At 43.5% G+C, this 27,990-nt stretch overlaps 7 protein-coding genes across 8 annotated transcripts in view; 2 read left to right on the forward strand and 5 right to left on the reverse strand.

Annotated features, from left to right (window-relative positions):
• Positions 1-1,760: 1,760 nt before the first annotated feature.
• On the reverse strand, positions 1,761-2,312 carry LOC145707076 (dynein axonemal light chain 4-like). Its single transcript, XM_081784554.1, has 4 exons — positions 2,195-2,312; positions 2,035-2,144; positions 1,892-1,987; positions 1,761-1,825 (listed from the first exon to the last, which is right to left on the reverse strand). Exons 1-4 carry the CDS (start codon positions 2,254-2,256, stop codon positions 1,761-1,763), a joined length of 333 nt encoding a protein of 110 aa, XP_081640680.1. The 5' UTR covers positions 2,257-2,312.
• A 745-nt stretch (positions 2,313-3,057) lies between these two features.
• Positions 3,058-4,642, forward strand: LOC145710248 (uncharacterized). Its single transcript, XM_081787967.1, has 5 exons — positions 3,058-3,270; positions 3,512-3,653; positions 3,748-3,982; positions 4,025-4,087; positions 4,386-4,642. The coding sequence occupies exons 1-5, from the start codon at positions 3,176-3,178 to the stop codon at positions 4,466-4,468; spliced, it is 618 nt and encodes a 205-aa protein (XP_081644093.1). The 5' UTR covers positions 3,058-3,175; the 3' UTR covers positions 4,469-4,642.
• Positions 4,643-6,793: 2,151 nt separating this feature from the next.
• Positions 6,794-27,990, reverse strand: part of LOC145710247 (uncharacterized) — a 39,292-nt gene continuing 18,095 nt past the window's right edge. The window contains exon 2 of the mRNA XM_081787966.1: positions 6,794-7,820. Within this exon, the coding sequence (XP_081644092.1) occupies positions 6,994-7,820 (827 nt within the window). The 3' untranslated portion in view covers positions 6,794-6,993. The remainder of the gene's footprint in view (positions 7,821-27,990) is intronic.
• Positions 14,074-15,893, forward strand: LOC145707780 (peptidyl-prolyl cis-trans isomerase B-like). Its single transcript, XM_081785357.1, has 9 exons — positions 14,074-14,216; positions 14,258-14,549; positions 14,626-14,775; positions 14,822-15,001; positions 15,083-15,168; positions 15,210-15,389; positions 15,439-15,531; positions 15,587-15,654; positions 15,698-15,893. Exons 2-9 carry the CDS (start codon positions 14,365-14,367, stop codon positions 15,878-15,880), a joined length of 1,125 nt encoding a protein of 374 aa, XP_081641483.1. The 5' UTR covers positions 14,074-14,216; positions 14,258-14,364; the 3' UTR covers positions 15,881-15,893.
• LOC145708345 (AN1-type zinc finger protein 2A-like) lies at positions 16,678-17,717 on the reverse strand. The gene is made up of 4 exons (XM_081786005.1): positions 17,433-17,717; positions 17,174-17,390; positions 17,030-17,128; positions 16,678-16,887 (listed from the first exon to the last, which is right to left on the reverse strand). Exons 1-4 carry the CDS (start codon positions 17,678-17,680, stop codon positions 16,789-16,791), a joined length of 663 nt encoding a protein of 220 aa, XP_081642131.1. The 5' UTR covers positions 17,681-17,717; the 3' UTR covers positions 16,678-16,788.
• Positions 17,985-20,198, reverse strand: LOC145708346 (CDP-diacylglycerol--inositol 3-phosphatidyltransferase-like). The gene is made up of 4 exons (XM_081786006.1): positions 20,050-20,198; positions 18,809-18,958; positions 18,583-18,762; positions 17,985-18,153 (listed from the first exon to the last, which is right to left on the reverse strand). Exons 1-4 carry the CDS (start codon positions 20,178-20,180, stop codon positions 17,985-17,987), a joined length of 630 nt encoding a protein of 209 aa, XP_081642132.1. The 5' UTR covers positions 20,181-20,198.
• LOC145708342 (septin-6-like) lies at positions 20,219-27,923 on the reverse strand. 2 transcript variants are annotated; one of them, XM_081786002.1, is made up of 12 exons: positions 27,766-27,923; positions 26,325-26,496; positions 25,957-26,066; positions 25,675-25,841; positions 25,536-25,627; positions 25,168-25,290; positions 24,978-25,010; positions 24,124-24,257; positions 23,974-24,075; positions 23,526-23,598; positions 21,775-21,842; positions 20,219-21,724 (listed from the first exon to the last, which is right to left on the reverse strand). In XM_081786002.1, the coding sequence occupies exons 1-12, from the start codon at positions 27,856-27,858 to the stop codon at positions 21,494-21,496; spliced, it is 1,398 nt and encodes a 465-aa protein (XP_081642128.1). In that variant the 5' UTR covers positions 27,859-27,923; the 3' UTR covers positions 20,219-21,493. The 2 variants fall into 2 exon arrangements, with proteins under 2 accessions (XP_081642128.1, XP_081642129.1); XM_081786003.1 differs by lacking the exon at positions 24,978-25,010.

Consider the following 27,990-nt stretch of genomic DNA (forward strand, 5'->3'; position numbering starts at 1 on the left):
TTCTAGTGTATCTGTCGATGCTCGCTCGACTCACGCCTGAAACGGACTCGCTGCCCCTGCTTTCCCGCTTCTTGATGGTTTCTCTGATGAGCGTCTCTCTCTCGATTCTCGCTTCCGTGCTGGTGATTTGGATTCACGAGCGTTGTTTATTACTTATTTCAATTTTGAATTCCACGCTGTGAGAATTCGGACTGTGATAAACTTACTTAAATAGTATAATGGGAATAGAAATTGTGATGTTCCCGAGTCACTCAGGCGCATCATCTTTCAGCCCTGCTCCAAGCTCTTATTTTCTAAATTGTTCGCCATTGAGAGGAAAGGATAAATCCTTGCTGCGCCTTTTTTAATTCTCATTCTAAGAACTCTCGAGGAACAACTCTTCTCGACCTTGCAAAGGAAGAAAAACTGCTCGCAAAGAATCTTGAAAGGAGAAACACGCACTCGCGAAAACGACTTCGGCCAAAGTGGTTTCATGGGCTTTTATTTTTCAACTCGATTTTGGGCTCGGCGACCTGTGTAGAAACCTGAGTCAGGGTTCTGAGGAGCTTGAATACCGCGATTCTCGCTTCTGACTGAATGTTTTTCGGCTGGGCTCGGCAACCTGAGAAGAAAACCTGAGTCAGGGTCTGAAAGAACTGAAATGACCCTGACTCAGGTTTTCTACTCAGGTTGCAGAGTCCAGTTTTTCGGTCATACTTCAGCAAAAGGGGAGATGCAATTGGCGGCTAAAAGCAGAATAAGACGAAAAAGCCGCTCTTCCCGCGGCTAAATTTCCATTTATTCGAAGCCGCAACTATTGCAATTCTTTCAGCAGTAGTTTTACTGAAATAAGACCGAAAAACAGTCAGTCGAAACTAAGAATCGCGGTGAGATTCAAGCTCTTTCAGGACCCTGACTCAGGTTTCGACACAAGTCGCCGAGCCCTGTTACGATTCCAATGCAAGAAGCCGCCGAGGAGATTTACTCCACCGACAAGTTTCTCGAAAAGAAGCAGCAACAAAAGGCGCTGAAAGATCGTTGGATGCTGCTGGCGATGATTGTTGACCGGTAAAGATAAATCGGAGGTCTCTTTCGCGAGTTTTCAGAATTTTACTGATTCTGTACATGATTTACATCGTTTCCCTCGGAATCTGGTTCGTCAACGAAGTCTTTTACTGCCGCACTCTTCCGTCAAGCGCGTTTCCACTCGAAAATGACCCTGGATACAGTAATCTCAACTGTTGTTCCTGCTTATTTTCTTTTCTTAGATTTTACGAAGCAATGGGACAGAAGATGCGATCAACAATCAGCAATTTAAAAATAGAATCTGATAATAAAATCATTAAAAAACGACTCTTGTTTGTTTCTGTGAATCAAAATGAGCTCAGCAACCTGTGTAGAAAACCTGAGTCAGGGTCGAAAGAAACGGCTTCGCAAAATTATTATTTCAATCAATTTTCTAACCCTGAGTCAGGTTTTCTACACAGGTTGCCGAGGCCAGAGTATATTTGATCAAAGCTCGGCAACTTGTGCAGAAACCTGAGTCAGGGTTCAGAAAGACGGCTCAATTCTTAAATTCAACCTTTTTCAGGACCCTGACTCAGGTTTTCTACACAGATTGCGGAGCCCGAGTTTTATTAAAAGTGTTTTGTTTCAGTTTCAAAAATAGTTGATACAGGTAGTCAAAGTGATACAGGTTCAGTGATGAATTTATAAAAATAGGGTTGAATTGGCAAAAAGCAAAATTGACGAGTTGAGGGCTGAGAGAGAGTCGAAGGAGCTTACTTCTCCGATTTCCATATGTGAATGCCGTACACGCCCTGGTAGTACATCATGAGAACGGTGCCTTTTTTGAGAGCTCCAATTTACTGAACTACTATCAAATTTTTTCTGCTTTGGAACTCTTTGGAACTCTTTCCTTTGACGGCTTGAAACTCGCTGTGGAATGCTTTTCCAATCACAATATTCCACCCAACGCCGAACTTCTTATTTAACACTTCAAACGTTTCTTTTCAGAAAAAATTGGTTATTCTCCTAATTTCGACAGTTTTTTACCTTTAGCGGCGAGTCCGAAAGGGTGCTTTTCCAAAAGTCCGACGACGAGTTCTTGAATTTCCGTGCTCATTTCTTCATTCATGTCCGATTCTGGCAAGACCAGCGGAAATCTTCACCAAATAAGTTATCTTTCAAAATAGCTTTTTCAAAAATTGCTTACTGATGTGCCTTGGCATGTTCGACGTCGATGTCTCGGCGCTCGCCTTCTTCTTCTTTGTTCATTTTTCCGTCTTTTTCAAATAAAGAATTTTTTAATAAATTTCATCCCAAAATATCGCGTTCTAGAGAGACGCCTTTTTCGCGAATTTGTCATTTCCTGTAGACAGGTGAAATCAAGGAGGAAAACCAAAACCTCAACAACACACTTTAAAAAATAAACTGCAAATTAACGTAAAAACATCAAATTTCGCTTATCTTCCTTTCAAAATAGGAAAATAAGGGACTCGCTTTTTCAAAAAGGAAAAGAGGTTCCCAAAATGGGAATTTTGGATCTCTGCGTGGGTCAAAAATCGAACCAAGCGGTCGTCTGGGAAGGCCAGAAACCGTTCTGGTGAATCGATTGTTTTTAACCGAAAACAACAAGCAGGATATCCCGGATTTGGGCATCCTGTGAAGAAAACCTGAGTCAGGTCTTGTAAGATCAAAAATGAAAAGCCGCGAAATATAAGAAATAGATTATGTTAATTTTGGCGAAGCCGCTTTGCAGCTTCGTTTTTAATAAAGCCGCTATGCGGCTTTTCATTTTTGATCTCTCCAAAACCTGACTCAGGCTTTCTACACATGCTGTCAAGCCTAGATCCTAGATATGATAATTTGGAAAGGTTTTTTAATGCATTCAAAATTGGCGAATTGAGTCCAGCAAATAAGCAAACAGGCAAAATAACTAAACCGGTCCGAACGACCTAGTTTTAGTTTGAAAATTTCCAAAATTACTATTTTGGGAACACACAAAGCCGCGAAAATACGGCGCCGCGTGTCCAGTAGGGCGGAACTGACGAGTGACCTGCTGCGTCGGTCAGTGCCATCTGTCGAGCAGGGAGGTTCTTGGCGGGTGCTTTCCAGTCACGGGTGAGCGCCGCTAATTCCGCCAGATTTGCAGATCGGGGCGAGAGAGAAAAATACGGCGCTCAGAAACGGGAAAATGCCTGTAGAGAACGGACGACTGGAAATTGGCGATTACGAGCTGCTCTGGATGAAGACGATCGAAATGCTCAGCGTTCTCAACGACGAGATACGGTATTTAGCTCAGTCGTCTCCATTTTTATTCAAAGAAAAACACAACCTGTGTAGAAAACCTGAGTCAGGGTCTGAAAAAGCTTAAATGAAAAGCCGCGCAGCGGCTTTTCAAAAACGAAGCCGCAAAGCGGCTTCGCCTGGATATTTAATGATAGATTTGAATAGTAAGCTCTTTGAGACCCTGACTCAGGTTTTCACACAGGCCTTAAAATACGAGTACTTGTGTAAAAGAGATTTATAGTCTGGTCCGGCGACTGTACAACCGGCCTGTGACGGGGAGAAGAGCAAAGACCAAGTTCCCGAAAGAGATTCGCGTCTACCTGCGCCAGTACTACTCCAAAGAGATCAAAACCGAAGTCGTCGTCGACAGAATTCGCAACAGATTAGGAAACGCTTGAAATTGATTTCGATTTTCAAAATTATGATTTTTGATTTTCAAAAGAAGATGCTTTGAATTTCAAATTTTTTCAAGCGTAGTTAGAGCACCAATCGTTGGGCTGGAAAGCGTGCCGTTTGAATTTGACGAAGACGTTCACGCCGATCGGGCTGGAGCTGACGGACCGGGTGTATTGGAGCATTCGCGAGTTGGGAATGATCGAGCGGCGACGATCCTACGCGATCGTCAAGTGGGAGCTCTGGAAGTACAGACAGCGCATGGCCGTCCTCTTTCCCGATGTGCTGTTCCGCAACCGCGTCATCTACAAAATCCTCGGTAGCTTTTCATGTCTCTTCGTTCTCTCTTATTTCGTTCTAGACAACTTGGTCGCGGCCTGGCAGAAACCATCTTGTCCCTGGCACCCCGTTCTTTTCGACAAGGGTAGGAACTGCGCTTTGCAGCCTGTGTAGAAATCCTGAGCCAGGAACCCTGACTCTGGGTCCCGGATTATTTTAAAAGAAAAGCCGCGTAGCTTATTATTCCATACTGGCGAAGCCGTCATGCGGCTTCGTTTCTTAAAAGCCGCTATGCGGCTTTTCATTTTAAATCATCCAAGACCCTGAGTCAGGGTCCCTGAGTCAGGATTTTCTATCCAGGCTGCCGAGATCAGGGCAGAAAGCTTTTCAATTTCTGAAATCATGGAAGAGAGAACCTTCAATTTATAATTTCAAAATTTCAGCGAATCGAGAGACAGTGGACTCGGATGTGGATTCCGAAGACACTTTCGTACCTGACACTTCCGACGAATTCCGAGATATGTGAATCATCAATCCAATTCCACACAACTTCTGCGTTTCAAATGCTGCCCCACTTCTTCGCTGCTCTATTTATGCTCCAAAGATAAATCTAATTATTTCTGTGAATACCTACTAAATTCGCCTTTTCCGACCCTTTTTCGCCAAATAAATCCTTATTCGACAACTTTTTTACCAAAAATAAAGTTAATTTTGCACGAGACGCGTAAAATTGCCGCTTGGAAATGTTGCGTGACGTCAGGAGGCTTCTGACGTCGCATGTACGCTGTGACGTCACTTGTTGGCGGCGGCGGTGGTGCCGATTTTGGAGCTACTCTTTCTAAACGTCACTGTTTATGCTGACGTCACACGCGCTCCAAATTTCTGCTATCCGCGAAGGCGCCTTTTTTACGTAAAAAAACACGTCAGAGTTGGCGTTTTTATCTAATTCGAAGCAATTCTAGTGTCTAAGATCATCGAATTCAAACAAAAAGTGCATCTACCGGAGCAGATGATAAATGGTAAACAAGCGAAATATTCTCTTCCGCGTTCCAAAGAGGGAAAAACGCTTATTGTGATTATTGTTGACGTACAAGAAACTCGGGATATTCACGTGATTCCTGACATTTCCGCCTTCTCAGTTTTCGGATTAAAAGTTTAACCGTTTTTACGCCGTGAACTTTTGAGCAGTAAACGTCAGTCTCGGTGATTTGGCGACTTGGAAATTTTAAATTCTGAATTGACTGGGCTCGGCAACCTGTGTAGAAAACCTGAGTCAGGGTTCTGAAAGAGCTTCGAGGCATTCTATCGATGTTCTTTCAGAACCCTGACTCAGGCTTTACACAGGTTGCCGAGCTTTAATCAAATATACTCTGGGCTCGGCAGCCTGTGTTGAAAACCTGAGTCAGGGTCTGAAAGATCTGTTGGAAAACTACCTTTCCAAATTTCAATTTGCAAATCCTGACTCAGGTTTTCCACACAGGTCGCCGAAAAGATGATGATTAGGCAGCTTTTCCAGGATTTCAAGTTTCTAGCTTTCCAGCTGCGAAAAAACGAAAAAATGCCCATAAATCACATTTCCGTTTTCGCTCTCGCAGATCGGCAAATAATCGAAAAGGTCAAGTGGTCGTGAACGCGCGGCTCCTTGATGAGGTCACTTTACTGTCACAGGCACATGTTTATTCTACATTCTAATTTATTTCCACCGCGTAAAGCATTAATTCTCCACCTGCCAAGGTCTAAAATTCGCAAAAGTTCGATTTTTTCTGCCCGCGGGTGGCTCCAAAAATGACTACGGTTTTACTACTTCGTTTTCATCCCTTCCTCGCCGCTTAAAAAACGCATGACTAGTACTCTACTTTTAAGAAGCTAGGCTTTTTTCAATTCTTTCTCAAAAATAAGATATTGACACCCTTAACATTTTTCGTCAAAATGAACAGCCGCGTAGCGGCTTTTACGAACGAAGCCGCTCCGCGGCTTCGCCAACATCTTCACTTCTTATCAGTGAACCTCTAACCCTAAGCCTGACTCAGGTTTTTAAACAGGTTGCCGAGTAGTCAGTAATATTCGAGACGCTAATTTATCAAAAATCGCTGCCTGCTCCGTCAGCTGAATTTGTAGACACTCGAGGAAAAAGAAAAGAGAGAGCTTGATTTGATGTCTGTCTAATGAAAAGAACAGGCCTCTCTATAAAAGATCAATCTTTAGAAGCAGCTTCAAGGTGCTTCCTTTGATCGATGGCAATTTCGTTTCACTCGCTGGGGAAAGACAAAAGACCAGTTTCACGATGCTCTCTCTCTTATTTTTTGTTGAGCTTGACTGAGTTGAGATATTCTCGATTACTCTTATTGTCTCAGCAGTTTTTCTTTTTGAAAGAAGAAATATGGTAATCAGAAGATTTTCGAAATTGGAAACCTGAGTCAGGTTCCTGAAAATGATTTCATGAATAGCTTGGGTCGGCAACCTGTTTGAAAACCTGAGTCAGGGTCCTGAAAGACATTACGAAGCGGCTAATTGGAACTCGAAGCCGCACAGCAACCTGTGTTGAACCCTGAGTCAGGTTCTAAAGAGTTAAATCGTGGCTACGAGGCTCTTTAGAACCTGACTCAGGTCTTCAACACAGGTTTCTGAGCGGTTTTGTATTCGAAAAAGCCGCTTCGTGAGGTCTTTCAGGACCCTGACTCCGGTTTTCCACACAGGTCGTCGACCCTACCTATTCATAAAATCAATTTCAGGACCCTGACTCAGGCTTTTAAACAGCTTTATCTTCACTCAAAAACCTCTCTTCCATCAAAATTCTGCAAGTTGCTCAGTGATGCATTTTTGTATCTTAAAAATTTAAGAGTCGAGAAAATTAATTTTATATTTTTTTATTTTCATTATCAGTGTTTGAGTTTTACAAAATTTGGCTTTGCCAGAAGTAGATTTTTCAAAAAGTAGGATATCAGTATTTAAATAGTAAAACAGTTGAAAACTTGCTAAAAAGTCTAAAAAGAAAGAGAGGATTTTCAGTCGACAGGGTCAAAAATAGTTGATAATTCTAGGTTTTTTTCTTCAAAGTTGACAAAACTCGGCGTTGAAGAGTTCGGAAGCGTTCGCGTCTGAAGCTGGAAAGGCGAAGCTGCCGTGGAGGAGCGGGGTCAGCGCCAAGCCGCCGTTTGGAGTCATCAAGAACGCGGAAAGAGGGCCAGAGTGGTAGTGCCCTGCTGGCTCTTGCTTGACGATTTGGATGGGCGCGAGCATCGCCGCTTTTTCGTTGCTGGAAGTGGTGGTGGGCACTTTGACTTCTTCGAGCTCGACGGACTCTTCTGGCGAGGCGTAGCCGCTCTCGGTGTTATTGGAGGTTTGAGTGTTGGAAAGAAGAGGCGAATTGGCCTGTTCCTTCTTGAGGGCCTGTTGGCTCTGGTTGGAGCCGCCGTGATTCATCGCCAAGTTGAAGCGGATCTTTTCCAACTGCTCCTTGAGCTGCTGGTTCTCTCGCTTGAGCGCTTCCATTTCGCTCTTGGTCTGGCTCAGCTCGCCTTCGAGATCTTCGACTTTTCGAAGTCGTCGGTCGCGGCAGCGCGCAGCAGCGAGTCGGTTGCGCTCGCGCCGTCGGTTTCGTCGTTCCAGGGCGATTTGGTCGAGCGCCTCGTCGGGGACTTCTGGGTTCCGGCCGGGCCGTCTTCTCGAGGAGCTACCGCTCTTGGAAGGCGCGCTCTCGGGGTAGGGGGAGTAGCGGGGGTTCGAGTTGTCCGAGTAGACGGAAAAGGTGTCCTCGTTGATGGGAAAGTCGACGATTTGGCTGGCAGGCTCCATTTGGTAGATGATCTGTTGTTCGCTCATTTTTTCGATATTTCTCGGAAGGTTGAAAAAAGGGAAAGTTTTTTCTGTGTTTTTTTCTTTTTCCTTGTCTGATGATTCGGATTCTGGTTCTCGACGGGGGCCCTCGCTTTATATAGCCTCGCGCGCTAGCGCCACTTCCATATTTGGCGATAGCGCTTCAGCCAGGCCAGATTCTCAATCCCGCGCTCTTCCGCCCCGCGCCGAGCCTCCTCGTTAAAACCAAATTCTCCTTTTTTTCTAGCAGTTTACTTTTACATTCGAAATCGCCATTTTTTATCACTTTCTCGACTCATCGCGCTATTCTTCATTCATAAAATATATTTATTGCTAAGTTTAGTAGACTAATTTTAACGAAATACGATTTTATCTTGCTTAAAGAGCTTCGAAAAAAAGCCGCGAAGCGGCTATTTTTTCTGAGTTTTACGAGGATAATTTTGGCGAAGCCGCTTCGCGGCTTCGTTTTTAAAATAACCGCTACGCGGCTTTTCGTTTAAAATTATTCAGCACCCTGACTCAGGTCTGCCTGTGCAGAAATTCTGAGCCAGGGTCCTAGAAGATGTCAAATGAAAAGCCGCGTAGCGGCTTTTTAGAAAACGAAGCCGCAAAGCGGCTAGAATTAATGAAGAGGCTGGAATGATAATTTGGCGAAGCCGCTACGCGGCTTCGTTTTCAAAAGCCGCTACGCGGCTTTTCATTTGACATCTTCCAGGACCCTGACTCAGGATTTCAACACAGGTTGCTGAGCATTGAACTTTTGACCGTCGCATTCCCAGACGGTTCTAGTGATTCTGAGTCGCTAGAAGTGAGACTAGATAATTCCCAGAGGAGAAATAAACAAATAAATTGACGTCTGAGCCAACATCCGTCAGAATGAATACAGATAAAGAGATCGAGAGAATGATCAAGAGCGCAAATATTAATCCAGCGCGGCGTGTAATAGAACGCGTGCGGCAAGAAGTAGAATGAGTAGCGTCTGACTCATCGTGTGTCAATCGCTGAGCCTTGCCGCGGATGATCCGCGCGGGGCAGAAAAAGAGTGATCCGTGACGTCACTGAATGTACAACGTCACTAGCGCGGACTTCACATTTTGCAACTTTTGAAGAGCTACTCTTGCAGGGCGCTGCGGAGGCACGCTAGAAACGAGGAGGAGAATCTAGCCAATTTTCGAATTTGGCTCAAGCTTGAAGCTTCATCCCTCGCCAATTATGTAACCACTTCTTTTGAATTTGAGCCATTTTCTCAAATTTTGTTTTTGAAAAATCAAATTAATCAGCATTTTTTTGATAGAAAAATTGATATCTTAGAAAATAAATGAAAAGAAAAAATTTTCAACAAGCTCATAATCTGTGTAGAAACCTGAGTCAGGGAAACGGCTCTTTCTGAAAGATCTCAAATTTTTGCGGCTTTTTTCAAAAAACGCGGCTTTTTATCGAAGATTTTTCATAAAAAGATCCCGATTTTGACCCTGACTCAGGTTTCCACACCTGGGCTCGGCAACCTGTGTAGAAAGCCTGAGTCAGGGTCTGAAAGATCATTAATGAAAAGCTGCAAAGCCGCTTCCTTTTAAATCATTAAAGATCTTTCAGACCCTGACTCAGGTTTTCTACCCAGGTTGCCGAGCCCAGCTCTAGACAAAAGAAGTAATAAATCCATTTTAGTAATTTTTTATGAGAAAAACAACTTGATAGTTTTATCATTTTATTCTAATCGCTGAGAAAGAAATGACGAGACCCTTGAGTGGACTTCCTTTGCCGTGAAAAGTTCTACTTTTGCTACTTTCTGGTGCACGGCTCTCAATTATAGATAATTACCGTCAATCAAGCCGGTGTTCGGTTGCCCCGCTTTTTTAGCTGAGCGGCCAGATTCTCAAACGCGATAATAAAAAAGTGATAAAAAAGCGATAACCACAGATACAAGTGTCCAGACTGGACTAGGCAATTTCTCATTTCTGAGTGACTATTTTCGCTTACAAAATTTCAATTACTGATGAAGCTGAGTCAGGGTTTTTAGAGAGCTAGAATGAAAAGCCTCGTAGCGGCTTTTGGGAGACACTGAATTGTGCCGCCCTGCGCCGCCCTGTGCCGCCCAGCCTCACCGGGTTTGAAGATATTTGGTCTTTCAAAGGCCATAATTTAAGCTTTTTATGTCAACTTAGTTATTCTCACTTATTTATATTGTCAAACAGTTAAAATAAGTAAAACCTATAATTTAGGGTGCCAGTAGCGTAGTTCTCAATCAAATTCAGATGTTGCATAAAATCACTAATATATTGAGCACGCGACGGGCCAAAGGCCCTTACGCGTGCATTTTCTGGTAGAGAACTCATTGGGTTGGCGGGGCCCAACTCTCGCTCTTGTTCAGAACTCTTTCCTAGGTCATGGTTTGGTCGAATGAGAGTCGATTGGTTCCAGGCCGGGCGACGCTGGGCGGCGCAGGGCGGCGCAAGGCGGCGCATGGCGGCACAATTCAGTACCCCCGCTTTTTAATAATGAAGCCGCAAAGCGGCTTCTCTAGTAAAATATATACATCGAGCTTTTTACTTAGGCGAAGCCGCTCTGCGGCTACGTTTAAAAAAACCGCTACGCGGCTTTTCATTTTAGCTCTCTCTAAAAACCCTGACTCAGGGTAGGAATTTTGGCTTCGCCAAAGAAACAAACTCAATGTATTTATTAAACCAGCAAAGCCGCTTTGCGGCTTCATTATTAAAAATAGCTGCTACGCGGCTTTTCATTTCGGCTCTTCAGCACCTGGCTCAGGTTTTCTTCACAGCTTGCTGAGCCCAGATAGCGTGAGTTGAGCTGAACTGACCCTCAATTCTTGAAACTCAATTCAAACAGACTGACTGAGTCTCAAAAACAGTGATTATTTCAATGTCTGCTGCAAAGAATAAATAAGGAAAACGCGCAGGTCGTGACGATTTATTTGCTTTTCGTAAATCATGGAGTGGCTGTATTTAACTCGAGCAAATATGGATTTCGAAAAAATGGAAACTATTCACTTTTTACGAATCAGACACTGCTCAAGAAAAAAAACATATTATTTTCGCGTGAGAATTTTCGATCACGTGAAATATTAAAGGAACTTTCAATCTTGGATTTGCGTAAATTCTTGAGAATCTGAGTCGGGTTCTGAAAAGCTGAAATGAAAAGCCGCGTAGCGGCTTTTTAATAATGAAGCTGCGAAGCTTTCGCGGCTTTTCATTAAAGATTTTTCAGACCCTGACTCAGGTTTTCCACACAGGTTGCCGAGCCCAGGCATTGAGTTGGGTACTTTGGCAAATCTTGCCACTCATAAGGAGATAATTATCGAGCGTATATTTTTAGCTCTAGAAGCTGAATAATAGCGAGGAAAAGAGCATCCGGTCATAAATCTAACGCCAAGTGACAACTAAAGTATCGCCAGATCGCGCTAGTCAGGAGCTACTCATCCTCCAATAGAGTAGCGTTTTTGAATGAGTATCAAGAAATAGCCTGTCAGTATGTCTCTAGAACAGGCCCGGCGGAGCAGGTTGTTGTTCAGTTGACGCTCACTTCTTCACTTTTCGAAGTCGGAAAGTCCGCGCCGCATAGCTTTCAGGTAAATCAGTTTATTAATTAATTATTAAGTAATGTACTTTAATAATAAACACTTAAATAAATAAAACTTTTAGAAGCCTCAGATCATCAGGCCATCAGCCTGGTGAGATCTGCTCGAGAATCTGCTTCAAAACCGGAGTTTGTCGAAGCAAGAATTCCACAAGGTCGTGGATGAAAACATGACTGCTAAAAACCAAGCAGACGACCACCTTGCCTAGTAAAGGCTTGTCTCTTTAACTGTAACCTGAATAAAATCAATTTCCGTAAATTCTATCGACAAAAGATGCTCACGGCTTTGAATGGCCGGAATTTCAGGCCGGGTTTCAGCCGTGATCATCTCTCTCTCATTTTGTATTCTTGATTTTCGGCAGGCGATTGTAAACCGATTTTACTAGATATACATGTGTGTTCAAAGATTTCCCGCGTATTTCGGACTGAATATGAGGCTTTAACTCGCCGTCTCCCTCGACCTGGACGTGGCGCAGGTGTCGGTCACGGGGCGGAGAGGTCTCGAGTTCGAGTCCCACTGGCAGCTCCTTTGCCGGGAAATTATAATAATTGCGAATAGAAGGAACAGGAAGAACCGTGGGAGGCATTAAACATGAAAAAATAATGCTTTGTCAACATTTCTTCTTTTGTAAACCGATTTTAGTAGATATGCATATATAGCAATGACTACAGCCTGTAGTCTACATGTTGCAGGGCTCCAACTTTTGGAACCTACAGACCTGACGTGGTGGAAGACGCCGTCGGTCGTCGGTGGTGTTGGACATGCCTGGATTCCGAAATTATTTGCAGAAAGGTGAGCTTTTATTTCAACCAAAGAGGCAAAAATATTGTCTTTTAGGCAATGAGCTTTGGGAAGACGACGATCTTCTTCCATGATTTCAAATTTTGAAAATGGCTAAAAATTGACTTTGGTCAAAAAATAATTCAACAAAACAAGTTCAGTCGGAGCTCAGCAACCTGTGTAGAAAGCCTGAGTCAGGGTCTGAAAAATCTTTAATGAAAAGCCGCGTGCGGCTTTTCTAAAACCGAAGCCGCAAAGCTTATCTACTTTTAAATTCTGGCGAAGCTTTTCATAAAAGATCTTTCAGACCCTGACTCAGGTTTTCTACACAGGTCGTCGCGTTCAGATTTGAGTAAAAATTTAACTCTGCTACCTTCTTTATCTCAAAATAAAATGGAAATGTTGTTCTATATTCTGTTAGTAGTCAGATTTGAACCAGTGACTATTCGGGCGTTGTTTACGAAGCGATTATCCGATTGTTTGCAAATTTGTAAATATAGGTTTTGCCTTCTTCTTGCGCAGCTCTCTCAGACTCGCAGAGAAAAACAGAGAAAACAAAATGCGGCTGCTTCCTGCGCTTTTCGCCTTTTCAGGAACGGGCTTTTCAGCTGAGCTCGGCAAGAGCCTGTGTAGAAAACCTGAGTCAGGTTTTGAAAAAGCCTAAGGATCATTTGACTCTATTCTTAGCTTCTGGCGAAGCCGCCTCGCGGATTTGTTTCTAAAAAGCCGCAACGCGGCTTTTAAATAAAGCTTTTTCAAAACCTGAGTCAGGTATTCTTCACAGGTTGTCGAGCCCAGCTTCTCAGAAAAAGGAAATAAAGAGACGGCAAAGAGAACGGTTGAGAAGCTCGTTGAAAGATGCGGGAAGAAGGAATTGGCTGCGCAACTCGCAGCGCAATTTGGGCAGCTTCATGTCCGATGTGCAGCAGAACTGCGGTGCCCCTTCCGCTGCTTCGAACAGATGGATGGGCATGCTTGGCGAAAAGATCGTCGGCGGCCAGAGCATTTTCGACGAGAAGGCCTGGCCCTGGCTCGTCTCCATCGACGGCAACTGCGGAGGCTCCCTCATTGACGACAGACACGTCTTGACCGCCGCCCACTGCGTCGATTTATCAGTTTGGTCAACTCTCTTGTCAATATGACGCAACTTCATGAAGTTATTTCTGACTGAAATTTAGCTGAAAATAGAGAGGCTGCTTGCGGCTTCGAAATACAATCAATAAAGCCGCGCTTTGCGCGGCTACTCATTTTGCTCGAAGCCGCAAGCGGCTTCTCGATTTTTAGCTGTCTTCTTAGCGTAGAAAGAGTTGTAAACCTTGAAAAAGGCCCAATTGCCGGAGTGGAAAAGAACAAAGTGCTGCACATGGAGTTGCACCACGGCTCCAAGGACTTCAACTCCGAGGGCGGCAAGACTGCGCAAGCAGAGGCGATTTACGAGCACTACGACTTCGTCCGCGGCTCCCTGGTCAACGACATCGCGCTGATCCGCCTCAAGAAGCCGGTGAAGCTCGACGACTTCACGAACGTCGTCTGCTTGCCCGAACGAGACGAGCGCGTTCCATCCGGCACCGAGGCCTTCGTCGCCGGCTGGGGATACATGAACGAGAACGCCTTCTGGACCCAGGATCTCGCGCGGGAGGTAATGGTGCCCATCGTGCCGCAGGAATGGTGCGACGAAGCGTACACGCGGAAAATCAACGAGGAAACTGAAGTTTGCGCTGGATTCAAGGCTGGCGGAAAAGGTGGTTAAATTTGAGAGATACGAAGATGTCAAATCACATTTTCAGACGCTTGCCAGGGCGATTCTGGAGGACCGCTGGTCACGAGGGATTCCGGAAAAGGAGCGACTCTGCACGGCTTGGTAAGTTGGGGATCAGGCTGCGCGCGCGCCGGCAAATACGGAGTGTACACTCGAGTCGCTGGCTACATCGACTGGATTGAGGAAGCGAAGGAAGTGCTGGCCAACTGCAAGGCGCACAAGTGGTGCCAAGACGGAAAGAAGGTTTATAACGATCTCGCCGGGCCCGGACAGCTGGAAAAGGAGAAAGGAGGCGAGCCAGACGCGCAACTCAAAAACCAAAGGTAAGTCACGCGCTCCTCTTCCTTTAGCAGCTGAAATCGTAGAAGCCCGTGGCAAAACCGACTGTCCAAAAAGAAACGTCCTCGGATCAAGTCTGCAAAGGAGTCGCTTTCTCCCAACTAACAAAGGAGCCGTTCAACTGCGGCGAGCAAGGATGCTCGGTCAGCTGCGCCATCGACGGGGTCACAAACTTCATCTGTCACCGGAAAAAGGCTGGCGTAGCACCCAGAAGAAGGTGAAAGTCAGCCCGAGAAGACCGCTGGCGTGCTCGAAGCCGTTGAAACAGTTCGACAAGTGTGGCCCGCTCGCGAACGCCGACAGCCAGATTCAAGTCGACTGCAGTTTGGGATTTTAATCGAATTCGATTTTCGCGAGTCTGTTTATATTATATCCTGAAAGGGTAAAATCCCTGGGCCAGACTTAACCGCAAAGGGCGTCCAGACAAATGCACTGTTCAATGTCAACGGGGAACCGTCGAATTCGTCCAGCAAGGAAGCAAACTCAGCCCCAAAATGGCCAAAATGGAAGGAATCATGTGCCTCAAAAAAGGAGGATACGGATTCAGGTAAAATTCAATTCAATTTTCGCGATTTTTCTTCATGAATTTCCAGCAAGCGAAACAACGGAATCGGCAGCTTTTCGTGCACTTCCGACGGGAACAACCGTGGTGCTATTGAAGAGGCCGCTGATCAAGCAGAAGTTCAGAACAGTCCAGTTTCTGCGCAGCCGGAAAAGTCTTTTGAAAGCGAGGACTACGACTACCACCAGAACTACGTCGCTGATGAAGCTAAAGGACCGCGTTGAAACTCACTTATTCAATCACCTTTTCCTTCAGTATTGATTAAAAGACAGTGATTTGTAAACGCAAAAACAGTAGTTGGCGGGGGCGACATGGACCACGATTTCTTCTTCGGCGACGGAGCTCTTCAAAACGACCCCAACAAGCCAATGGTCACAGGTTTGCAAATCTGTTTTCAAGATGGACACGTTCAATTTCAGACCTTGTGAATTTCGAGATCTCGATCGGCGGCGAAGCTGTGGGCGACGTCTCTCTCGGCCTCTTCGGCTTCGTAGCGCCCAAAACTGCCAAGAACTTCGCCGAACTGGCCAAGAGACCAGTTGGAGAAGGATACCTCGACTCGATCTTTCACCGCGTCATCGCCGGTTTCATGGCTCAAGGTAAATCACAGTCTTGTCTTCTCGATATTAAAAAAGGGCGGTGATTTAGGAGGTGATTTTACGCTTGGAAATGGCAGAGGCGGCCACAGCATCTACGGTGCCCAGTTCGACGACGAGCCCTTCACGATCAGGAAAGCGTCGCCTCTTCTTCCTTTTGAAAGCGAAAAAGAGGCGACGGAAATTCAGTCACAAATCACGGGGAATGCTCTCGATGGCGAACGCGGGCCCGGACACTAATGGAAGCCAGTTTTTCATCACTTTCACGGTAAAAAAGCGGGAAAGCTGCGATTCTCGAGCGGAAAATTCAGGGCACCCCGTTCCTCGACGGCAAACACGTCGTCTTCGGCAAACTAGTGAAAGGCCACGAAGTTCTGGACCAAATAGAAGCGGCCGAGACCGACGCGAAAAACAACCGACCCTTCCGCGACATCAGAATCACCAAGTCCCAACACCAGAAACTTCTCAATCCCTTCCCAGTTGCACTCGAATAAATCAAAAGAAAAACACATGTTGAAATTTTGAAACAAATAAATAAGTTTTATTCTGGAATTGAAGTCAATTTTGTCACTTGCAAAAGCAGAAAAGGTTGGTTTTCCCACAAGTCAGTAGTTGACCAGCCAGAGCGGAGCGGGAAGGCGGTGGATAGATTCTTCGGTGAAGGGAAGGCCGCACTTTTCAACAGTTAATAACCGAAATAGTAGTTGAAAAATAAGCTAGAGATTTGAACGGTTAACTGAAGGCACTCGGTGAATCGGAGAGTGTCGATGCATTTGATGCAGAATGTGTGGTAGCACTTGCCGACGAAAGCTGGTCGATGCTTCTCGGTGTCGTACTCTTGGCCACAGATCTTGCAGTAGTGCCCATCGTGGTTCTCGTGCTTTCGCTTCTTTCCACGCCTTTCGGGAGCGTCTAAGAAGCCCTAAGCCTTGAAAAATGGAAAGACTAATTACCGAGGTCGGTCTCGACGAGGCTGAGTTGAGCTTCAACATCTTCTGAAGCAGCGATTTCGCGACTCTGCGGAATTCCGAAGAAAAACTTCTTGATGAAGAACCAAACTGCGGAAATCGTCTGCGAAAGTGACTTTACTAACATGATGATAATCGAAGTGCGAGCTACTGTAACACGAGGTAAACAAAAGGATGAGCATGGGAGCGCTTCTAGAAACGACCTGACTTTCGACTACTGAAATCAAGGAGGAAAATTTGGTCCTGCGCGTTTTTCACTGCCAGAATGAAGAAAAGAAAAGACCATGAAAAAGGGGTTTTAAAAAACCGCCATTTTCGCAATTTTTTTTGAGTATCTAATATCCATTTATTCATTTGATAGTTTCAGTTTAACTTTTACCCGTGGAAACAGAAGACATGTAAAAAAATAACGCGAAGGAAAGAAGAAAAAGTAGCTATTGAATAGAACAGTCTCGAGAGGAAGAAGAAGAAGAGTCATTGCGCGAAGAAGTGGCTTGCTGCTGGCTGCGTCTTTGTCTCTGAGTTTCATAACGCTGAAAAGGAAGAGTTTTTTAACGCTTGGATGGGTTCTGAAAGGATGGCTTGGTGGTGCGGAAGAACTGGGAGATCTTAGTCTGGGAGGAACTGGTGGGTTTCTTTCGGGAGGAGTTTGGGCGGGGACGAGTTTTTCGGTACTTGTAAGCGCTGCGCGATCGCCTTGTCCAGCGCTTCTTGCTGAGCGCGCCGGGCTTCTTCTAGCTTTGTCGTGCTTCCTGGCTGCTCCTGCATCGAAAGCTGAACAATAAATTAAAAAAACGGATGATAAGTACATCATCGAACCTTGATTGCCTTTTCCATCGCTTCTTGGTCGGATAAGCCGTTGTTCTTGTTGTGGAGGCAGTCGTGGTCTTTGGGAAAGCGATGTTTGAGACAGACGGATCGCTTGCAGAGTTCGCAAAATACTGGAATGAGCTCCTTAGTCTTGCATTTCTTCGCGCAGCAGCGACCTTCTTTCTTCTTCGCTCTCTTTTTCGCCGCTGCTTCTGAGTCGCAATTGCTAAAAAATCAAACAATCTATAAAAAATGAACAGTTTCTTACCGATCAATGTGGTCGTTGACGAGTTGGTCCAGCGGCTTGTTTTGAGTTCCAATCGGAACGGGTTTGTTGCAGAGCGGGCAGGTCGGCACTTGTCTGTCCACGATGCCGGCTTTGGAGCAGTTGTGGATGTCGAGGCCGAAGTGCTCCGAGCAAAAGGACTCCGAGCAGCCGCGACACTTCATCGGCAGGAAATCGAGGCGGTTGCACTCGGCGAAGTGGCAATGCGTGCCCAAGTGGGGAAGTTCCATTTTCTGAAGGAAAAAATCAAGGAAGAGGAATTTCAATTTGAAATTAGCGCTTTAATTTCGATAAAATAAAGAAAGAGAGGTGCTGGCAGAAATTGAAGAACTCGGAGACGAAAAATGGAGCAACAAAAAATGGAACATTCATTTTTTTGAAATTCAAGACGCAGCTGAAGAAGATCCGGTTTAAACTTAAACTGCTGAAATGTGTGTTTTGCAGAGCTGGGAATTTCAACGATGAGATTTGAGAAACGAGAAAAGAGACGAAAAAGGGATAATAAAATAATCGACGATTGGGAGTTGGATGGCTTCATTTTTGCTTGGAAGCTTGGACGGCGTCGAGCTCGGCCAAGTTGCGCGCGGCGTAGATCAGCTGGACGGCTGCGATTCCGCTCTTGACGACGGCGATGGGGAGCGAGACGTAGACCAGGATTGGTACAAGGCCGTGGAAGTCCGTGAAGGCCCAGAAGTAGAGGGAGCTGAAAGATTTTTTGGAGCAATTAAAATTGATGCCTCGTTGCAGCGATATCTTTCCATTTACGACCACTTTTTCTATAAAGGTCGATTTCTTTCCCCCTCTTCATGAAAACAAAAATAGAGAAAAAAGTTCAAATTTTCGTTGCTTATGGGGAAGTTTCTCCTTGTTGTCAACATATTGCTGAAACATGAAAACGATGAATATTAAATAACTGAAATGAACGCAAAAGTCGAGAATTTCCAGGAATATCGCGCGACTTCAAATCTAAATAAACTGTTCTTCTGTATACAGATTATAACTGAAATGAAAGCAAAAGCTGTGTCTCGATGTAGTGGTACGAAATTGCGTACGTAAAATATTAATAAACTGTTCTTCTGTATCCGATATTTCTTTCGTGAACGAATTCTAATGTATCAACATGAGCAATCACCTGTAAAAAAGCTCGTTTCCAGCGCACATGAAAAAGAGAACGATTCGGTTGGTGTAGTAAATTCGCAGAATCGGGTTTGAATCGGGACCAAAGGCCTTGTGCGACGCCCGGCCGAGTTCTTGAACAGTGTGCATGTGCAGCCAGTGCGCCCAAATATCCAGCCCCATCGACAGTTGAAAGCTGCAACGCAAAGGTTGAAAGGGTGGTGGGGAATGAGGGTACTTACAGAATGCAGTACTTGGGGTAAAGAACGGAAAGGGCCATCAAGAGCATCGAAGTGGCAACCCGATCGGTGAGCATGTCCAGGATAGCGCCAAATTTCGAACACTGGTTGAGAATCCGAGCTGCGTGCCCATCGAAAGCGTCCAGCAGCGCACTTAACAATTTTAAGGGACCTGGGCGAGCAGCGCTGAGCGAAACTTCACCCGCTCGCCGTTTCTGTTAGAAATAAGATTTTTGAAATTTCTTTTTGTAAATTATATGTCCAAATCTTCAGCTTTCTGTTCCGATTCTAAGTTTTCTCTATCATTCTTGGTTGATGAGCTAGCGAGAAAGAGAAGCCCAACTTCAAAAGGCATCAAGTCTTGCAAACTTTATTTTTCTTCATGAAACTAGCACCATTGAAAAGCGCGTTAAATTCTGAACAGATCCCACCCAATCAGCTTAAGTAAATCGGTACTCATTGGCGTGTAAGGCCAGATAAAGAAAACTACTTAGCGCGCGCAGCTGGTCGCGGCACGGCTGGACGCTCCGATTTAGCTATTTTGGGCTTCCTGGACATGATTCCCGCTGGGCGGGCGCTAAGTTATCTTGTTTATCTGACCTTACACGCCAATGAGTACCGATTTACTTTAGCTGATTGGGTGGGATCTGTTCAGAATTTAACGCGCTTTTCAATGGTGCTAGTTTCATGAAGAAAAATAAAGTTTGCAAGACTTGATGCCTTTTGAAGTTGGCCTTCTCTTTTCTCGCTAGCTCATCAACTAAGAATGATAGAGAAAACTTAGAATCGGAACAGAAAGCTGAAGATTGGGAGATATAATTTTCAAAAAGAAACTTCAGAAAATCTTATTTCTAACAAGAACGGCGAGCGCGTGAAGTTTGGCTCAGCGCTGCTCGCCCAGGTCCCTTAAGCAACACTTCAATTTCTGACTAATTGTGACGCAACTAGACTTTCTTTGAATTAGCCAAACTCAAATTCAAACAGGCAAAAGTGCGTCACGCAAATACTAAAAATGAAATGGAGCCATAAAAGCCTATTCGTCACGAGTGTAAATAAAGACTTTCTCCCCTTAGAATCCCTAGAATTCTGATTCTTTAGCGGCTTAAGTTTTCTCTTACTCGAAGCCGCAAAAATATCGCCGCTTTTCAATTTTCAGCAGTAATTTTAGTTTAGAAAGAATCAGAATTCTAGGGATTCTTTGGGATCTTTATTTAAAATCGAAAATAAGTAATGTAAAATAATACCTAGTCATGTAGAGCCCAGCAGTCGTCCATGGATCGTGGAGCATGAAGAAGAGCGATGCGAGGAGCAAAACGACCCGAGCGTAACCGATCAAGTTCGGAACATAGAGTAGAACTTGGCCCGTTGTCACCATTTTCGACTTTCTGAAGTTAGAAATTGTTCAATCGCAAATCGGAAATAGCTGTTGTTCGTTTCGTTATTATTAGTAGTAGTGTTTTAAAAATCATCAAAAGCGGGTTCATGCTACAGCCCTTTGCAATATGGAACCCCGGAGCCTGCGCGTGTTAGCAAGAAAATAAAAAAGAGAAACAATAATTTTTGAGGCATGCTAAAATGACAATAATAAAAGAGTCTGAGTAAGTAGTAGAAAATGGCTTGGAATTCAAACAGGGCGCAATTTTAAGTAGGAGGACTATTTTTTTTCTTTGAGATAGGTACTGCCGTTTAGTGGTTGCTGTAGTAAGGTAGACGGTCCACAAGTTAACGGGGAAACTACTTCTGGGAGGTGTCCATTTTAACGGATTTATATTCTCCAAGAGGGCCCCCTATTTACTGGATTTTCTAGCCCCAGGCTTGTTATGTAACAACATTTCAGAAAATCCGTTAATAAGGGGATCATAACGGATTTTCTGAAATGTTGCTAAATAACTAGCCTGGGGCTAGAAAATCCGTCAAATAGGGGACCTACTTGAATAGAATAGATTCCGTTAAAATGGCGACGTTCCAGAAATATTTTCACGTTAAAATGGTGAACATTTATTTTAGTCTTATCATGTTTTTTCTGAGTAGTTTTTTCTCTATTTTTTTCTTAATTTTTGGAATGGAATAATTTTTTGTTCGATAACCGCCGCAATGGTTCGCTCAATCACTCAATGGGCGCAGCGCCAGCGGGTGGTCCAACCAACTAGAACGTTCCAGAAAAAGGAAGGAGCGGATTTTTTAAGGCACAGAGCTGGAAACTTCTAGCAAGAGTCGTAAATCGTAATTGAGGAATAAAATCGTTGAACTTGAGACTTCAAAAGTTAAATTTTTAACTGCTCTTCGGAATTTTTCGTGGGTCGTAGAAATTATTGATGCTGCTTGATAGTGAGGAGTTAGTAAGGCTCGATAGTTTTTAATAAAAAATGTGGCTTCCAGTTTTTAAAGCGAATTTTTTTAAAAGTAGAAATTCAAAATTTCAACTTGAATTTCAAATAAAGCGAATTTCGAATGAAAAAAATGGACTTTGGCCGGTTTGGATTTTCGTCCAATTTTTTAATGAAAAAGTGGGAAAAAGAGCGAAATCAGGAAGATCGGCGGTGTACAGACAAATCATGGAAAAGTTTATTTTTTGCCACTTTCTTGAGAGGGAAGTAGAATTAGAATGAATATTTTTTCGTTTCTTTCTTTTTTTCGTTTTTGGAGATTTGGTGAGATTCGTTCGGAGCGGCAGTGAAAGGAGGGAAGCTAGTTGCGCTCTTTCTTGAGCGCTTTGTTCTTGTTTTGGCTTTGCTGCATTTCGACGGCGTTTTTGCGCTGGATGAAGGCGCTCATTTCGTCTTCCAGCGCCTGGCGTCGCTCTTCCAGCCGCCGCTTGTCGTCCGTGTGTCGTTTTCGAAGAGTCTCGAACTTCTCGTGCAGCTGCTGCTCCGCCTCCTTCAGCTCGTTTTCCTTTTCTTTCACTCGCGCCACGAATGTCTGTTCGTGAAAATCAACAATTAAAAAAAGGACTTGTTTCGAAGATCTACCTGTCTCATTTCGTCTTCTTTGTCTTGCATGTTGCGCTGGTGTTCGACTCGCTTGTTTTCGTAGACTTCTTGGAGCAGGGCTGCCCAATCGAATCGGAATCCGATCGGAAATCCGATCCGATCGGAATCGGATCGGTAATCGGTCGGATCGGATGAGGAGATTTTAGTCATGTCCGATCGGGAAAATCGGTTCCGATCGGTAAAATCGGATCGGAATTTCCGATCGGAAAATTCGGATCCCCGTCGGATAGAACCACTAAAAAGCTACCAAAAATGGCGCCAGGGACTAAATTCACATAGGCCAAGGACTTAATTCACATAGGCCAGGGACTTAATTCACATAGGCCAAGGACTTAATTCACATAGGCCAGGGACTTAATTCACATAGGCCAGGGACTTTATTCACATAGGCTTTTTGTAGACTTATTTTTCTTTATTCTGCTCCAAATTGGTGGAGGTGTGAGTCGAGATATTTCAATTCTCTCTTTTGCACCAAGTTGGGGAGGGTCTGTAGGGTGTTAAATAAGCTTTTGGTGTCAACACCATAACTGGCGGTGGAGTAATCAGCTCCTCAAAAATACACTAAAATCTTAGGAAAAAATCTTGATGACGTCATTTATCCACCACCAACACTGGTGTTTGCGCCAAACATGTCAAGAATGTTTGATATTGATGTAAGGAACACCCCTTAGTGATGAAATTGCAGATCTATAGGCTGTAAGCACTTTTCAATTTTATTATGTCCCCACGACCAGTCGGAAATTCCGGATTCAGGACGTCATTGCTCCACCACTAGTGATGTTGAAGGCACCAAAAGCTTATTTAACACTACATGACACAAAAGAGAGAACTAAAAATTTTTGAATTTAACGCATGAACGCACGAAATTTTTTCCTGCTGAACGCATATTGCGCAGATTTCTGCGCAGCACCTTTAGAGCGCTCTAGCGACGATTGTGGTCGAGTTTTGAGAAAACCAAAGTTATCAAAATAAAGCTCAGACGCTTGCAAACAAGCTCATAATAATTTAAAATCTTAACCCTAACCCGAACCTCACTAAAAATAGTGATTTCTAGAGTTCCCCGAAAATGAGCCAGTTTTGTGCATTTTTTTTTCTATTTCATTGATCTCAAATACAAATGTACAAAATAGATATTCTTGATAAAGTTTATGTTTGATTCGATGCATAAATGCGATAAAACGTCTAAAAATATTTTTATCGAGGGATAAATTAGTGCAGAACTGTTGAAATGCTAACAAAAGATTTTTCGAGAATATCGGAAATTTTCGTTCTGAAGCCAAATTTTTATCCTGAAGTTAAAATTTTTTTTCGATGCCAGATTCGGATTCCTCATCGAAAAAGAGCTCCTAAAGTGGGGGTCCATTTAAAATTTTGGTCAAGTAAAATATGAGATATCGAGCTTTAAAGGGGCTCTGCGCAGAAATCTGCGCAATATGCGTTCAAGCGTTAAGGTAGTCAAAAGTGCTCCACCATTTTGCAGCAGTATAAAAACCTGTTTCTACTGTCGCCATGAACACTATTGAAAAAATTGCCACTTTTTGAAAATTGAAAATCTTCCTTGATTTTTCCGATCGGAAAATTTTCCGATCGGACATGTTTTTCCGATCGGAATTGGAAAATCCGATCGGAATCGGTAATCGGATCGGAAATCGGTCGGATCGGATGAGGTTCGGATCGGATCGGAATCGGATCGCCGAGACCAAGATTTCTTGTCCGATTGGGCAGCCCTGCTTGGAGGTTGAAATTGTTCGACTGAGCATCGTCGTTGAAGCCCATTTCTCGCAGTTTGTTGCGTCTGTGCAGCTAAAAACAAATGTCAATTTACTGACTGTAAGAGGATCAAGAGGACATTCAGGGACATTTAAAGACATCTGGCGACATTCACAGACATCTAGAAGAATCTCGAGACATCCTAAGACATCTTTAGACATCAATAGACGTCAATAGACATGATCTCTACTCTAGGAACATCCGTAAACATCTATAGACATCAATAGACATGGATAGGCATCCAGAGTTATCTAAAGACATCTTTGAGGATGTTTAAACATTCATAGAAGTCTGTGGACATCTGTAGATATCTAAGTTGCCATTGAGACATCGCCCGAGAACCCGGGGCGATCAATAGCGATCTCTTTTTGGAAAAGGTTTCGGAGGTCTAAGTTTTTCTTTAGCTACCTCGTAGTGCTTAGTGTGAGTAGTAGAGCGAAGATCTTCCAAGTTCGTTCTCAAGATCATTTCTCGGAGGTGCACGAAGTCGCAGTGGGCGTCGTTTTCAACCTAAAAATCGAAGATGAAAGGAATAAGACCCAGAAAAGAGGGACTCACCTGCACTGTGCCCCAAGGATACTGTCTTGCGCGGACCATTCTGTTTCCGACTTTGATTTCGTCCATAGATCCAACCACGGCGAAGGGCAAGAGACTGTTCATTTTCGCGTTTAGCGCAGAAACTGACTGGTCGTCTAGAATTCATTTTAGCCCGGCTTGATAGCAAGGAAGAGATAAAAACGCTCAACAATCAACGATAAAGGAATAAATAAGATAATAATAAAACATCAAACGTTTAATCTTTTGCGACTAAAAGTTGTGCCCCGAACACTGAAAACATTCAAGTTTTACGCTGTGTCTTTTTGCTTTGCGGCGTGATTCTTTGCCGTCTGTTATTTTGTCAAGGAAACTCGCCAAAGAGTCGTTGACAGGCTCCTCTACTAGTTGGTTAGTCAAGAAAATCTCAAGTTCTGTGCTACAGGCCTTCCAGAAGATTGACGACTGAAAAACAAGACATGACCTGGGCTTGAGCCTGAAGGAACCTGTGTGGAAACCTGAGTCAGGTTCTCGAAAGAACTATAATGAAAATAGATTGAATCGGTGAAACCTGACTCAGGTTTCCTACACAGGTCAGGATCCTGAAAGAACTTCAATAAGAAGCTGATTTTTAGCTGTTAGATCTTTCATAATCCTGACTCAGGTTTCTACACAGGTTTTAGGGCCAAGGAGATGACCTAATATAGTCGACAGTGTTGTGGAAAGTCTGTGGTAATAATAATAAATGGGTGCTGGTGCGCAACTGGTCGACAAGACACTGAAACAGGCAGTAGAAAACTACAGTTACAGTACTACTGTACAACAGTTGCTGGTGACATGCAGATAACTGATTTCAAAGATTCCGTAAATGAACATACCAATAAACATCCAGTGCCCTGGATTACGCTCTTCTGCAATTCAAAAATTAATAATTTCCAGTTTTTAATTAATCGAAATTTTTAAACCCAGCTAGCGTTGAATCGTTTCGAACTGACGCTGAGCTGAGTTAATCAAAATAATAAAATTGATAAAGTAAATTTCTGTCTGGCGGCATAAATGGTCGCATACCTGTGGGGAACTGATAAGTCTGGATTCCCGCGCTCAGCAACTCAGACATGATCTTGAACTTGAATTGTTGGAGCTCTTCTTTTGAGATGGTGTCCGACTTGGCGATGACGGGGATGATGTTTACTGAAATACAGTTGGTTATTTTTATGTACAGTAATTTATACATCTAGGGACATTTAGAGCTATCTTTAGACATCTGTAACATTTTAAGAAGTCATAAGACATCCAGGTACATCAAGTGACATTTCGACACATTACTAGACATCTTAAGACATCTGTAAACATTTGTAAGCCTCAATAGACATCTAGGTACACGGAATAATGAAAAGTCGATCAAGTGATTCAAAACTAACTCGCGCTAGGAGTACCTTTTTCGACGAGTTCTTTCATTGTGACAAGATCGAGCGATTTGAGCGAGTGACCAGTAGGAGCGATAAAGTAGAGACAGGCGTGGATTCGACTTGGAAAAAAGGGTTGAAAAAGAAGAGCCAAGAAAATGGGAGCTACCTGTCATTGTAGTCGTGGAGGTTTCGCTTGACCTTGAGCTCTTCCTGGAGGTAGGCCTCGAACTGTTGGTCGATGTAATCAACGATCGGCCTGTAAGAGTTCTCTTTGTTCACTTGATCGCCAAAACCTACAGTGTCAACGATTGTCAGCTTCAGACGGACGTTTGTTTCCTTTTTCGGTCTCTTTGATCTCTCCCTTTCACAAATTAATTGGAGCTCCCCCAACTCGCCTCGTTAGAACAAACTCTTTCTATTCTTAGAAAGAAAGAAGCGTTGAAGACCGTTCCTGAAGCTCGTAAGAGTTGGCGCGCAGTCGGACGCCGGGAAGATCGTGTGGTCGTGGATCGTCGTCGAAGGAAGTGTTGAACAAAGTATTCATAAGCGTCGATTTACCTAGATTCAAATTAGTTTTCTGTTGCTTTAGATATTTCTAGACGTTTCTAGACATCGCTAGACAATTCTAGACATTTGTAGACATTTGAAATGTCACATTTCTAGACATCCAGAAAGATCTAAAAGCCTTCCTTCGATTGGGTTATTTTCGATCAGCTTTTTGATTGGTCAATCAATTTGAACCAATATGGGGCTGGATGGAAGACATCGTTGTCGAAAGAACTCGCTGTAGGGTGGGTGAAGGGAGTTGTATCTTACCGATTCCTGTCTCTCCGATGCAAAGAATATTGAAGCAGAATCCATTGTTGGTGGCTTTGTTGACGACCTGGTCGGGGAGGGAGTCGAATCCGACGTGGCCATTTGGCGTCGCCTCTCTCAGAGGCCCCTGGTAGCGATCAACGTCAATGTCTGCCATCCCGGAACTCAAAATCTGAAAAGCGCGAAATTGCTTATTGAAAATAAAAAAGAACTCTCTTCGTTGATGCCCGTTTCTCTCAAGTCTGTCAAGCCAGCGTAGTTTTGGGCACACAATCACTTTTTCACTCAAGCCGAAAAAAGGAGCTCATTCGCGCTGATTGAAAAGGAATGTTTAGCGCGTGCGCGAGTGCGCCTTTGCTTATCAAGGACTACTCAGCCGCGAACTGCCGCGAAATCCGTAAAAAGCATAAGCTACCCTCTCTGAAGCCACCCTGCGGCAAAACAAACGAAGACAGTTTTGGCTTTTATCCATATTTTCATTTTACCAATTTCAGAAGTAGTAGTATTTTTTTAAGAAGAGTAGTAAGATCTCTTTAGGGCAAAAGATGACTTTCTCTCTCCCTGGCTGGCTCGTTAAAGAACTTAAAAAGGTGAGAAGCATAACAATAATTATATATGAGTTATCTCTACCGGCGGTGTCAAACAAGATGATTGCTCCGGGGCTGCAGCTGGGGATCACTTGCTTCCCACACAGCCTATTTTCAAAAAAGAAAGTAAATCTACCCTCAACTCTCCACTTTAAAAAACGGATCATCCCTTCATCCAACAAAATTTTCTCACAACAAACTCAAACAACCAAAAATACCCGCAATGGGAGCCATCTAGCTAGCTCTCTCATAATTCAATTTTAAAAATAAAATCGAAAAAAAAGCAATTCAAAAGCTCCTGGTGAAGGAAGCAATAAAAATGCATGATTCTCCCACTCATTATCGTCTATTGCCAATCGTAATCAAGCTAAACTCACTCACAAAGGGATGATTAATTAAAAGCTGTTTTTAACGGAAAAGTTTGAGTCTTGAAATTTTATTTTTTTATTAAAAATTATTAATTGATCAACTACCAATTTGAGTCGATTCAATGAAACAGTCATTATATATGATTCAAATTGGTCATTAATAAATCAATAATTTTAAGTATAAAATAATAATATTTTCAAAAGTTAAGTTCGCTTTCTTCGAGTTTTGAAATTATTATTTTAATAATTTAAATTATTGATTTTTTAATTATCAATTTGAATCTTATCTAATGATTGTTTCATTAAATTGACTCAAATTAGTAGTTGATCAATTAATAATTTTTTATAAAATAAATAATTGTTTCATAAATCAAATTTTCCAATTTAAAAAAATCAACTGGTAGTTAATCATTCTTTTTTTGTGCGAGTGAATTTAGCTTGATCAAAATAGTCAGAATCATTTCAAAAGAAAAGGCTGTTCGGTACCTGCAAGTTGACGTGACCCATGGCGTCAAGTCGTTCAACGCGCGGGCTCGTCGGACTGGGCCGAGACTTTGGACTATCTCGCGATTTCGGCATTGCAAAAGTGCCAAAGCAAAAGATATAATTTGGATTCAAGTATCAGAAAGTATGAAAGTGATTATTGCCAGACAGAATGAAGCGATCTGTAGAGGCCAGCCGGGAGCCCTGGGGCAGGCCGAGTACAACAAA

This window comes from Oikopleura dioica, chromosome XSR, assembly GCF_907165135.1.
Source record: "Oikopleura dioica chromosome XSR, OKI2018_I68_1.0, whole genome shotgun sequence".
In the NCBI taxonomy this organism is placed as follows: Eukaryota; Metazoa; Chordata; class Appendicularia; order Copelata; family Oikopleuridae; genus Oikopleura; species Oikopleura dioica.